General features: G+C 35.0%; 1 protein-coding gene across 4 annotated transcripts in view; it reads left to right on the top strand.

The window, feature by feature from the left end:
• Nucleotides 1-14,541, top strand: part of UBE2H (ubiquitin conjugating enzyme E2 H) — a 123,705-nt gene that overhangs the window by 53,604 nt on the left and 55,560 nt on the right. The window contains exon 1 of one of the 4 annotated variants that reach the window (XM_037836166.1): nt 7,122-7,716. The exons of the other annotated variants lie outside the window; for them this stretch is intronic. Coding sequence (XP_037692094.1) covers nt 7,613-7,716 — 104 coding nt within the window. The 5' untranslated portion in view covers nt 7,122-7,612. Of the gene's footprint in view, nt 1-7,121; nt 7,717-14,541 lie in introns of those variants that run through there. 4 annotated transcript variants of the gene reach the window in all.

Consider the following 14,541-nt stretch of genomic DNA (forward strand, 5'->3'; position numbering starts at 1 on the left):
CAGCCTCTTTAAGATCAGTTATCAGATGTGGCCCCCTTCTCTATACTGTCAACAGTCCCTTTCATTTAGAACAAGTTAGGGTGCTTGCTGTCTAGACACCCCTAAAATTGGAGAAAGAGATTGAGAGGAAGGTATAGCAACAAAAAAGATAAAATTTAACAAATGTCTATGAATACTGAAATAATTACAGAGTTTTTTGGATGCTGGGGTGTTGGAATGGCTGGAAGGAGGTAAAGTACATGGTGGAACGATAGTCTATATAGCATCCTTTGGGATTTTCTCTGTAGCTGCTCATTGAATTGTGCCTTGAAGATCTTCACCTTTGTGTATATACCTAGTATTGCATAATAAAGAACTGAAACTGTGGAACTGTAATCCATAATGGTTTTTGAAACTGCCTATATGGCTGCTTGTTGAGCTGTATGTCGTGAGATGATACCTTTCTCTGTGTATGTTATATTTTACAGTAATGGAAATGGCTGAAGTTGTGGAACCGTGACCCATGACATACATTGAAATTTGCTTTCTAAGTACTTGTGAAATCGTACTTGGAAAGTTATCACTGTTATGTATATATGTTAAAGTTCACAATAAAAAAAACATCAATTGTGAAAGAAAATAAACCCTCATAATTAGCCAATTCAGGTAAGGAAAGGAAGAAGAGCCTTGGCCTGGGGTGTGTCTGGGTCTTTCAGTAATTGGCTCCATGACTTTGGACTGTGTTGACAGTTGTGTAAAAAGAGGGGATGACCATAGATCTAAGATCTCTTTATGCCCATTTTCTGTGATCATTCTTTCTTAATCTTTATCTGCTGAGTGGGTTCTGTACTTGGTATTAATTCTTACACACCACTGTGCAAATGTAATAATATCCTATATGCACTATAAAGAGTACCAAAAGAAAATTTTCCATGTGAAATGTCACTGCTTACTGTGAATGATTCACATATGCCTTGATTAGAACATCTGTGGGCAGTGATTATTAAACACTTATTTAGCTTAATTTTGTCTTCCTTGAGTGGCATTGTAGTTTACTTGTCAGTTGTTAGGGTAAAAACTGGTCTACTGTATTTTAAATGTAAAAAGGAAGTAATGTTCTGAAAGATTTTTGAAGAGAAGAACATTGGAAACATGAATACCAAAAGCACTGCATAGATATTCCATAATACCATATTAAATTTAGCTTAGATAATACTTATTGAGAATCTGTTTTGTGATGAGCTTTGCATTAGCCACTGTGGGTGGCTCAGCAAAGAAGCATATAACCTGGAAGAGGAGGTAGGACATTTTAAAATACATGTTTCGTATTTCTATATTTTGGTATTATTTATGGGAAAATTATATGTTGCCTATTACTTGGAAAGTTTCAAGTTTAGATGGTGTTGTCTTCCCTGAGGTTGTGATTCGTTTGTTTTTCTTCTCTTCTTTCTTACCAGCCTACTGTGATTAGGTAGAGTCTGCGTTTGGAACACCAGGGTGCTTTCTGTTTGCTTCTCTCCCATGGACGGTGGTGTCATCTACTTCTGTGTTGAGGATTCTTAGGTCTCACTCTCCTGCCCATGCCTCCCTTCCATGCTATAGCTCCTGCCCCACAGATGCTGGAGGCAGTAAGACAATGCTGTCTGTCTGGGACTGCGGATGCAACATACACCAGATGTAGAGCTCATTATCTTTGCCTCCAAGCCTGCAGTTAATCAGGGAAGATTTTCATTCTCTAAGAAAGTCATTCTGTAACTCCCTGAGAGCACGAAGTTTTAATTAAGTACCAGGTATCTTTTAAGGTCCCACCTTCTACAAGTAAAAAAAAATATTTGTTGAACTTTTTTTTCCTAGATTATTTTATTTGGATTTTCGTTGTGGACTTATTGATGTCTCTGGGGTATCTGAAGAATCTTGCAGGTCGTTAATTTTTCTCTGCCATTTAAAGTTGTATTCCAGGTTTCCAGATTTTAAACCAGATGTTTTGATTCATTGATAGTTTTTTGACAGTGAATGTCATCTTTTCATAGAAGTAGGGTCTAGTCAGATATAGACTTTCTTCTAAAAAGAAAGAAATGATAGGAATTGGAAATGAAATAAAAGTCAGTGATTTAACAAATTTTCAAGTGTACACAAAATTAGAGATTAGTATAATGAATACCTGTCGCTTAGATTAAAATTCTGTAATTACCACTATTTTTTCTCACATCTATTTTTCTTTTTTCATCTTCTGAAATATTTTAGGGCAAATCCTAGACATTGTCACTAAAACTCTACATATATCCTAATGCATCTCTACAAAATATGGCCATTTTCTTAAATAACCACAATGCCATTATCATACTTAAGAAAATAAGCAATTCTTTGTGAAGATAATTTATTTTTAATATACTGTTGGTTTTACTTTTGAATCAAGCTGTGAACAAAGAAACCAAACTGTACAAAGTAAGCTTTTGATTAATTTTTTATGAGCTATTTAAGAGTAATGTACTGTTTAATTAGCTAATATGCTGTGAATTTATGTACATGCATTTGGAAGTTTTTAGTTACAAGTAAACAAAATGCACAATTGTCATAAAAGAATAAAGCAGTGAAGTTTGTATATTGAGCTATTTTTTTTGATAGCTGTCTGACTTCTAAATATTTTGAGGTGTTTAAATGCAGTTTGAACTTTGAAAATGTAAATCTTATTTCTGTTTTGATTATTTCCTTGTTCACTATTGGTGATTATTTCCTTGTTTTCCTCTATTTCCTTTTGCTTCTCTGTCACCTTTTCTGCAACTATATTATCTTTGACTTTATAAATCTGCTTTTTAAAACATTGTGTTGGTGGTGGGGTAGGGCTGAAATTTATTATATATTTTTTTATATACTTATTTCTAAACTGATGTAATAGTTATTTTCTATAATTTATGACTTAATTTTTCTTGTGAACTTAAAAAAAATTTTTTTATAAGGTTGCAGCAGAATACCATGGAAAAGCTAGGTTATAACGATGGTGTTCCCATTATATTTTTTATGACATTTACTTTGATCTTGCCAGTCTTTACTTTGGTTTCTGACGTGGAAGCTTTAAAGGCAACTTAGCACTTGAAAAAAAAAAAAGATCTCTCCTAAGGCTAGCCTTTGTGTAATTTATAGACTGCTGGGTGGTAATGAGCATGCTTGCTATTTAACCTCACCTTTATCTGTTTAATTTTTTTTTTTACTATCTATGTAAAGTTAAAAAAGATGGCTATTATGTTGACTATCTTTTCATGTACTTTTTGGCCATTTGTATATATACCATATTGTTCCTAAGAGAACCATTGCATTTTGCAGTGTAATATAACAAGTAGTATTCGTAATCATGGCCCAAGATGATGAGTCAAGGAAGGTTGTTTTTTTTTTTTAATTTTGCTTAAAAATATAGAATAAAACTAAATTTTATAATATTGATGTAAAATTTTTTAAGTTTTTCTTAAGATTTTAGTCATCTGTAAATAATTTAGGCAAACTCTTATATATTTTTTACACTGAGTTCCTGTTGTGTCAGGTGCTGGGCCAAGTACCTTTGTACAGCTTTTAATCTTCAACATTCATGTGAGTGAGGTAATAGTACACACACACACACACTTTTTTTTTTTTTTTTTTAAGAGATTAGGAAACAGACTCAGAGTTAAGTGATTTACAAGGTAACTTCTTTTAAGTCACAAATTTTCCAGCTGTCCATAGTATATTGTCACTTGGTTTATCCACTAAAACTTCAAATTTAGTGTATTTGAAACCAAACTTAGCATCTTCCATTTAAAAACAATCAATCAAAAAACCTGTTCCTTCCCACCTATGTTCCACTTTGCCATTGATATTATATTAAGTATCCCCTCAGCTGTCTGACTAGGCTTAAACTATATTGAGGTCTTAAAAATCATAGCTGCAGGCTGTGGTTATCTTGTGACTTCATTCATGTGTTCATTTAAAAAATACTGATTGAGTCCCTACTATGTGCTAGGTATTCTCCTGGGCCCCAGGAATTGTGGCAGTGAATAAAACACACAATTGCTGCCCTTATAGAGCTTACATTGTAGCAGAGTAGGTTGAAATAAGCAAAATAAATGTATATACAGTATATTAGATGTATGTATTAGAATGTGCAGTTGTAAATGGGTCCCAGAAGGCCTAACTGAGAGACATGGGAGCATGTGTTTTGTTTGCATTTAGAAATTAAGAGATTGACATAGAAATCCAGTTTTTTTGTTTGTTTCTTTCTCATGAAAGTAAGACATTGTAGCTTGCTGCAGGGTCACACAAGGCTGGAACTTTCTATTGGCTGCCTTCATTTCTATTCCACTGAGATGGCCTGTGAAATCTCCATTTAATCTGTCACATCAGTCCCTTGGCTGTTATCTTGTTGAGGACTTGGACATTTCTGCTGTTGTGCTTTAATTCTGTTTATCCCCCCCACCAGCCAGTTCTTCATACCATACCTGGGTTATTTTTGTTAAGCATGGTTGTGTGCACTGTGCATAGAGATCCCAGCCGTCTCCCTCTTGTCTACTGGATAAAATCTGGCCTCAGCTTGGCACTCGGGACCCTCCATGATGTGGTCTTGGCTTACTTTCTAATACTCCTGGTGGCACATTCATCAGGACTAAAAGGCAATGCTCCCTATTCTCTGGACCTAGTCTGTGCCTTTTTATCTTTGCTTTAAATGCCTCCTCCCCATCTCTACATGTCCACAACAAACTATCCCTATCCCTACCCCTGGCTAGAAGAAATCTCTTCGTACTCTAAATTCTAATAGCACTTTATGCAAACTCTTTTTTACATCTACCCCTTAATGTACCAATCTGATTGGATGAGACCCATTCACATTAACAGAAGTTAATCTTTACTTAAAGGCAACTCATTGTGGATAGTAATCATATCTACAGAATACTTTCACAGCAACAGCTAGACTAGTGGTTTTTCTTTTTTCTTTCTTTCGTTTATTTTTTTCTTTCTTTTTTTTAGACTAATGTTTGTACAACCAATCAGGCACACCATAGTCTAGCCAAGTTAACACAAAAAATTAACCATCACAATACTAAATTTCTGATGATAATTGATGACTTACTCATTTTATAGAATTTTATTATGGAGAATTTCAAACATAAACACAAGTAGAGAGAACAATATAACTCACTCAGATTGAATAATTGTCAATTTGGGGCCAAAACTATTTCTTCTATCCTCCCCCCACCTCCGGATTATTTTGAAGTATATCCTAGTCATCATATATTTTAATTAAAGATTTCAACTTGTGTATCTAAAAAAGGATTCTTTATAAACATAGCCCCCTAAAGTATTATTTTTATGTGATTAACAGCCATATTTGTACAAGAAAGCTAGATAGTATAGCTTGCTTAGTATCTTCAGTTTTCCCAGCATGATTAATCTCTGGGAAAGCTAGAAACAAACTGCTTGGAATATACAGAGAGAAAGCTATACAAATTACTTCTGCTACCTTCTGTGCAGAAGCACATTCTCTATCCCGTTCCCCACTCCAATGGACCCTGCTAAGGGATGCCATCCTCTTTTAATTTATGAACTTGTCAGTAGTAAACTAAGGAAACAGTGCTGTATGAATCCTAGATCCTTGACCTGTTAATGTGGCTCCCTTCCAGATAAAAGATGCTCATAAACAAAAGGACATGAAGTCTGGAAGGACCACCCCCCAGCTGTAGTATACTTATGTTTTTGGAAAATTTCAGAATATATACAAATCACTTCTAAAATCCCAGTAGACGCATTTTGCCAAGAATGTCAGTTGTCTTTTTAGTTTTTGGTTTTTGTCAGTTTTCCTTTGAAAGTTGGGTATTAGCCTTTAAATATTATATGGTATAATCATAATGCCATTCAGGGAAAATAAGGTGGTGGGTGGCTGGCATTTAGAAAGTAAAACAGACTTGGGTTCCTGGAAATGTTAGTTATTATTCAACTGAAAATGCTGCTAATCCTTAATAGTGAATTGTTAAGTAGGTAGAAGCAGTATTTTGTGAATTACTTAGATCAGGGGTGTGTAAAATGTGATTTATGGGCTTATTGAACACATTTATCACCAGAGCAGAATCTGAAGAATATTTATATTTTCAAGCTTTGAAACTGAGAAAGTATGAAGGAACCTTCTTGTGAGTTCCTGCCAATCTTCTGGACTCATGTTCTGACCAGCACATCTCAAAAATAGGCCATTATTTTTGTCATTTTAACCTGTCTTCTCATTGCTTTCTTTGCCCTTCACTTGCAGCGGCAAGGAGAAAGAAAAGATACAATTGCCATAAGTACACATAGTAACAGTAGTCAAGTAATTGTATATTTTTATGGCAAGTCATTAATTCAATGGTAGTGTGATTACTTATTTTTAATGTGATGGTTTTCTTTCAACTAAACCTAAATTATTTTCCCATCTGAATTAGTGTCTGACCCATTCCAAAGCAACATAAATTTAGCACAGCTTCTCATTTTACCAACTTAGTAGAAGTTTTTTTAAAGATTTCTTCATTTGGCTTTTAGCTTTTCATATGAAATGTGCTAGCTATAAGAAGTCTTTAATTTACGGTTTGATGGGTCATTTAAAGACAGACCCAGTATATCTGGCATGTGAGCTGTACTAGGGGTCATAGGGAGAGAGGAGGTTTTGAGCATTAAGTTCTAATCTCATATTAATATGGCTGTTAGAAAAGGAGAATCTTTTTTGGAAAGTAGATGTAAGCATGTATTAAATTCCAAGCAAATCACAAAATCAGAAGAAATGCAGTTTTATTGCATCCATGTAAATAATAGAAAAGATATCTTCATTTTTCCAAAAGTGACAATCCGTGTGGATAACTTTTAATTTAAAATGATTGATGAGGAGAAATTTTCATAGATCAAATGTCATTAATAACAAATTAGTTCTAATTAATGGGGAATGATGATGCTTAGAATTTTCATATTGTATTAATTAAAGACTGCTTTAGGTGCTCAACTCATTTAATCTTCTACCCTATTCCATTGTTTCATTATCCTTGCAAATTTATTTAGTTTTATTTAATGTCTGGGATGTCTTTATCTGTATGATTATATTCAGTTGATTTCTTCTGGATACCCCCAAATCAAGCGGAAATGTTCACTGGTGGAGCTCAAGGTTGGCAGGGGTTGTGGGGAGCAAAATACAACTTGCAGACGCTAGTAGTAGTAAAAATGGCTTATAATTCATTTGATCATTTTCTTATTAATAAGTATTTAGATTGTTTCCAATTTTTTCATTTGAAATATTCCAGTAAACATATTTATGTATCAGACATATTTGTTTTATTTTTAGTGAAATTTTTAAGGATAATATATACAGAAAGTGTGCAAGTCATATTTATAACTCTGTGATAAAGGGAATATACCTGTGTAATCAACACCCTAGAAGTTCCCGCTTACCTCTTTACAGTGATCCCAGCCCCCACTAAGGTAACCGTTATTCTAAATTCGAGCACTATTGATTAATTTAGCCTGTGTTTGCAATGTATGTAAAGGAATCATTTCATATGGGTTCTTCTGGTTTCTTTCACTCATAGTATCAGTGAGATTCATACATTTCTGTATATCAGTTCATTCTTTTTATTGCTGTGTAATATTCTGTTGGATGACTGTATTACATTTTATCCCTTTTACAGTTGCTGAGCATCTGGGTTGTCTCTGGTTTTCGGACATTACCAGTAGTGCTGTTGTGAACATTCTTGAACACAGGTTTGGTGAGCATAGCTATACATATCTGTTGGCTCTTTTCCCAGGAGTAGTGCTGACGGGCATGGGGTAGGCACAGTCAGCAGGTTTCCAAAGTGATTGAAACCATATCACACTCCTTCCAGCAGTGTCTAGTTATTTATTTTTTAATTTAAATTTTAAAAAACAATTTCATTTAAAAAGTTAAATTTCATAAAAGTGAAATTTGAATAAGAGTACATTCATTTTAAGTTTTGGAATATAATGCTAGATTTCTCCTCAGAAGTACTAATTTATACTCTACTAAACACTAGATTTTATACAGCTCTTTTGTCTTTATTAATTTATAGTGAAAATATCTCATTTTTAAATTTCTTGAATGAATTGAACTTTTTTTTGCCTTTATTTATTTATTTATTTTATTGTTATTTTTTTAATTCAGTTTTATTGAAATATATTCACAAACCATAGAGTCATCCGAATTGAACTTTTTATATCTTAATTTTGCCCATTTCATTTTTCTTTTCTTGAACTGGCTGTTTTTTGGTCATTTCTTTGTTGGGTTATTGCTATTTTACTGCTATGTATAATTCCTTATAAAAATACCTACATTTTTGTCTCCTGCTATGATTTTTTTCTTCCTAAGTTGTCCTTTGTCTTAACTTTGCCTTTTACACTATAGAAGTTTTAAATGTGTGTGTGCTCAACATCTGTTAATCTTTGCCTTTGTGGTTTCTGGCCCTAGTGTCATTCTTAGGAAAGTCCGTTCTACCTGCAAGATTATAAAACAGTCTGTTTTCTTTGAGGGCTTTATTGTTTGTGTTTTCTTTGGTTTATTAGAACTAGATTTGACTTTATCACTAAAACAAGGGTGCTTTTTAAACATTTTAAACATGTACTTTTATTTACTATATTATAGCTAACTTTGGGATATTTTGCCAGGATGTCAAGGTGGCCATTTAGTAGTTGGTAAGGAGAATTTAGTACACCAGAGCATGCGTGCATGTGCCATTCGACCATGTGAGAAATGAAGCCACTTTCCCTATGTGGTTACTATTTGAGTCCTTCTAGTGTCCTCCCTATTAAAGTAGTTAAGTTTTCATTTAGAAAAGAATGAGTTCAAATTAGCCTAGACCAAATTGTCGTATTTAAGTATCTCTTGTGTATACTGTTCAAGGCTCTTGAATAAGGACTGGGCTCCCAGGTCCATTCTGTGGCCTATGAGGATTGGAGAGCCAAGTACTTAATTTCTAGCCATTTGAAAATACCATTTTTTCTCTATTTAAGAGATCATTTAAAAATTTCATTGACTTCTTTCTCTTTTGTATAATAGTGTAATTAAAATATAATTTGCACTGCACAGTGAGAAAAATGAGACCAATCTATTATGGCTTTTTATTTTTTTTCTTTAATGGTAAGTAAGGTTTGAGAGCTTCCCAGAGCCCCCACCACCTAAAATTCCAGTTAGAAGAGGCATTACTCCACTGGGTTAAACCACAAAGCAGAAACAACAGATATTAGACAAGTGGCCCTGTCTTCTACGAATATGGATGTTTGTTTTTTTTTTTTTTTTTTTTTTTCTGTTTTTTTAAAAATTTTTATTGTAGTAACATAAAACCTAAACTTTCCCCCTTTAACAGCATTCACATATATAATTCAGTAGTGTTAATTACGTTCACAGTGTTTTGCTACCATTACCACAATCCATAACCAAAACTTTTCCATCACCCCAAACAGAAACTCTCCACCAACTGGGGGAGACTTTTTTGTTTGTTTGTTTGCTTTTTTTTTTTTTTTTGATTTTTTTTTGATTTTTTATTATTTTTTTTAATCATCATTTTATTGAGATATATTCACATACCACGCAGTCATACAAAACAAATTGTACTTTCGATTGTTTACAGTACCATTACATAGTTGTACATTCATCACCTAAATCAATCCCTGACACCTTCATTAGCACACACACCAAAATAACAAGAATAATAATCAGAGTGAAAAAGAGCAATTGAAGTAAAAAAGAACACTGGGTACCTTTGTCCGTCCATTTCCTTCCCCTACTTTTCTACACATCCATCCATAAACTAGACAAAGTGGAGTTTGGTCCTTATGGCTTTCCCAATCCCATTGTCACCCCTCATAAGCTACATTTTTATACAACTGTCTTCGAGATTCATGGGTTCTGGGTTGTAGTTTGATAGTTTCAGGGATCCACCACCAGCTACCCCAATTCTTTAGAACCTAAAAAGGGTTGTCTAAAGTGTGCGTAAGAGTACCCACCAGAGTGATCTCTCGGCTCGTTTTGGAATCTCTCTGCCATTGAAGCTTATTTCATTTCCTTTCACATCCCCCTTTTGGTCAAGAAGATGTTCTCCGTCCCACGATGCCGGGTCTACATTCATCCCCGGGAGTCATATTCCACGTTGCCAGGGAGATTCACTCCCCTGGGTGTCTGATCCCACGTAGGGGGGAGGGCAGTGATTTCACCTTTCAAGTTGGCTTAGCCAGAGAGAGAGGGCCACATCTGAGCAACAAAGAGGCATTCAGGAGGAGACTCTTAGGCACAAATATAGGGAGGCCTAGCCTCTCCTTTGCAGCAACCGTCTTCCCAAGGGTAAAACTTATGGTAGAGGGCTCAACCCATCAAGCCACCAGTCCCCTATGTCTGTGGTCATGTTAGCAACCATGGAGGTAGGGTAGGCGAATACCCCTGCATTCTCCACAGGCTCCTCAAGGGGGCACTACATCTTTTTTTTTTTCCTTGTTTTTCTTTTTTTTTTTTTTTTTTTTAACCTTCCCTTCTTTTTTAAATCAACTGTATGAAAAAAAAAGTTAACAAGAAAACAAACATACAATAAAAGAACATTTCAAAGAGACCATAACAAGGGAGTAAGAAAAAGACAACTAACCTAAGATAACTGCTTAACTTCCAACATGTTCCTACTTTACCCCAAGAAAGTTACATAATATAGCAACATTTCTGTGAACTTGTTCCTACTATATCCATCAGAAATTAACAGACCATAGTCATTTCTGGGCATCCCCAGAAAGTTAAATAGCTTATCTGTTCTTCTTGGATTATTGTTCCCCCTTCCTTAATTGCTCTCTACTGCTAGTTCCCCTACATTCTACAATATAAACCATTTGTTTTACATTTTTCAAAGTTCACATTAGTGGTAGCATATAATATTTCTCTTTTTGTGCCTGGCTTATTTCGCTCAGCATTATGTCTTCAAGGTTCATCCATGTTGTCATATGTTTCACCAGATCGTTCCTTCTTACTGCCGCGTAGTATTCCATCGTGTGTATGTACCACATTTTATTTATCCACTCATCTGTTGAAGGACATTTGGGTTGTTTCCATCTCTTGGCAATTGTGAATAATGCTGCTATAAACATTGGCGTGCAGATATCTGTTCGTGTCACTGCTTTCCGATCTTCCGGGTATATACCGAGAAGTGCAATCGCTGGATCGAATGGTAGCTCTATATCTAGTTTTCTAAGGACCTGCCAGACTGACTTCCAGAGTGGCTGAACCATTATACAGTCCCACCAACAATGAATAAGAGTTCCAATTTCTCCACATCCCCTCCAGCATTTGTAGTTTCCTGTTTGTTTAATGGCAGCCATTCTAACCGGTGTTAGATGGTATCTCATTGTGGTCTTAATTTGCATCTCTCTAATAGCTAGTGAAGCTGAACATTTTTTCATGTGTTTCTTGGCCATTTGTATTTCCTCTTCAGAGAACTGTCTTTTCATATCTTTTGCCCATTTTATAATTGGGCTGTCTGTACTATTGTCATTGAGTTGTAGGATTTCTTTGTATATGCAAGATATCAGTCTTTTGTCAGATACATGGTTTCCAAAAATTTTTTCCCATTGAGTTCGCTGCCTCTTTACCTTTTTGAGAAATTCCTTTGAGGTGCAGAAACTTCTAAGCTTGAGGAGTTCCCATTTATCTATTTTCTCTTTTGTTGCTTGTGCTTTGGGTGTAAAGTCTAGGAAGTGGCCGCCTAATACAAGGTCTTGAAGATGTTTTCCTACATTATCTTCTAGGAGTTTTATGGTACTTTCTTTTATATTGAGATCTTTGGTCCATTTTGAGTTAATTTTTGTGTAGGGGGTGAGGTAGGGGTCCTCTTTCATTCTTTTGGATATGGATATCCAACTCTCCCAGCCCCATTTGTTGAAAAGACCATTATGACTCAGTTCAGTGACTTTGGGGGCCTTATCAAAGATCAGTCGGCCATAGATCTGAGGGTCTATCTCCGAATTCTCAATTCGATTCCATTGATCTATATGTCTATCTTTGTGCCAGTACCATGCTGTTTTGGCAATTGTGGCTTTATAATAAGCTTCAAAGTCGGGGAGTGTAAGTCCTCCCACTTCGTTTTTCTTTTTTAGAGTGTCTTTGGCAATTCGAGGCATCTTCCCTTTCCAAATAAATTTGATAACTAGCTTTTCCAAGTCTGCAAAGTAGGTTGTTGGAATTTTGATTGGGATTGCATTGAATCTGTAGATGAGTTTGGGTAGAATTGATATCTTAATGACATTTAGCCTTCCTATCCATGAACATGGAATATTTTTCCATCTTTTAAGGTCCCCTTCTATTTCTTTTAGTAGAGTTATGTAGTTTTCTTTGTATAGGTCTTTTACATCTTTGGTTAAGTTTATTCCTAGGTACTTGATTTTTTTAGTTGCTATTGAAAATGGTATCTTTTTCTTGAGTGTCTCTTCAGTTTGTTCATTTCTAGCATATAGAAACATTACTGACTTACGTGCATTAATCTTGTATCCCGCTACTTTGCTAAATTTGTTTATTAGCTCTAGTAGGTATATCGTTGATTTCTCAGGGTTTTCTAGATATAAGATCATATCATCTGCAAAGAATGACAGTTTTACTTCTTTTCCAATTTGGATGCCTTTTATTTCTTTGTCTTGCCGGATTGCCCTGGCTAGCACTTCCAGCACAATGTTGAATAACAGTGGTGACAGCGGGCATCCTTGTCTTGTTCCTGATCTTAGAGGGAAGGCTTTCAGTCTCTCAGCATTGAGTACTATGCTGGCTGTGGGTTTTTCATATATGCTCTTTATCATGTTGAGGAAGTTTCCTTCAATTCCTACCTTTTGAAGTGTTTTTATCAAAAAGGATGTTGGATTTTGTCAAATGCTTTTTCAGCATCTATTGAGATGATCAATTGATTTTTCCCTTTCGAGTTTTTAATGTGTTGTAATACATTGATTGTTTTTCTTATGTTGAACCATCCTTGCATGCCTGGAATGAACCCCACTTGGTCATGGTGTATGATTTTTTTAATGTGTCTTTGGATTCGATTTGCAAGTATTTTGTTGAGGATTTTTGCATCTATATTCATTAGGGAGATTGGTCGGTAGTTTTCCTTTTTTGTAGCATCTTTGCCTGGTTTTGGTATTAGATTGATGTTAGCTTCATAAAATGAGTTAGGTAGTGTTCCATTTTTTTCAATGTTTTGAAAGAGTTTGAGTAAGATTGGTGTCAGTTCTTTCTGGAAAGTTTGGTAGAATTCCCCTGTGAAGCCATCTGGCCCTGGGCATTTATTTGTGGGAAGATTTTTGATGACTGATTGGATCTCTTTGCTTGTGATGGGTTGGTTGAGGTCTTCTATTTCTTCTCTGGTCAGTCTAGGTTGTTCATATGTTTCCAGGAAATTGTCCATTTCCTCTACATTATCCAGTTTGTTGCCATACAGTTGTTCATAATATCCTCTTATAATTTTTTTAATTTCTTCAGGATCTGCAGTTATGTCACCTTTTTCATTCATTATTTTGTTTATATGGGTCTTCTCTCTTTTTGATTTTGTCAGTCTAGCTAGGGGCTTGTCAATCTTGTTGATCTTCTCAAAGAACCAACTTTTGGTGATATTTATCCTCTCTATTGTTTTTTTGTTCTCTATGTCATTTATTTCTGCTTTAATCCTTGTTATTTCTTTTCTTGTACTTGGTTTAGGATTGGTTTGCTGTTCATTTTCTAGCTTCTTCAGTTGATCCATTAGTTCTTTGATTTTGGCTCTTTCTTCCTTTTTAATATATGCGTTTAGTGCTATAGATTTCCCCCTTAGCACTGCTTTTGCTGCATCCCATAGGTTTTGGTATGTTGTGTTGTCATTTTCATCCGTCTCTATATATTTAGCAATTTCTCTTGCTATTTCTTCTTTAACCCACTGATTGTTTAGGAGTGTGTTGTTTAACCTCCAGGTATTTGTGAATTTTCTAAGTCTCTGATGGTTATTGACTTCTAATTGTATTCCATTGTGGTCAGAGAATGTGCTTTGAATAATTTCAATCTTTTTAAATTTATTGAGGCTTGTTTTATGTCCCAGCATATGATCTATTCTGGAGAAAGTTCCATGAGCACTAGAAAAGTATGTGTATCCTGGTGATTTGGGATGTAATGTCCTGTATATGTCTGTTAAATCTAATTCATTTATCAGATTGTTTAGGTTTTCAGTTTCCTTATTGGTCTTCTGTCTGGTTGATCTATCTATAGGAGAGAGTGATGTGTTGAAGTCTCCCACAATTATTGTGGAAACATCAATTGCTTCCTTTAGTTTTGCCAGTGTTTCTCTCATGTATTTTGTGGCACCTTGATTGGGTGCATAGACATTTACGATTGTTATTTCTTCTTGCTGAATTGCCCCTTTTATTAGTATGTAGTGGCCTTCTTTGTCTCTCAAAACATCCCTGCATTTGAAGTCTATTTTATCTGAGATTAATATTGCTACACCTGCTTTCTTTTGGCTGTAGCTTGCATGAAATATTTTTTTCCATCCTTTCACTTTCAGTTTCTTTGTGTCCCTGTGTCTAAGATGA

Source organism: Choloepus didactylus, chromosome 5, assembly GCF_015220235.1.
Source record: "Choloepus didactylus isolate mChoDid1 chromosome 5, mChoDid1.pri, whole genome shotgun sequence".
NCBI lineage: Eukaryota > Metazoa > Chordata > Mammalia > Pilosa > Megalonychidae > Choloepus > Choloepus didactylus.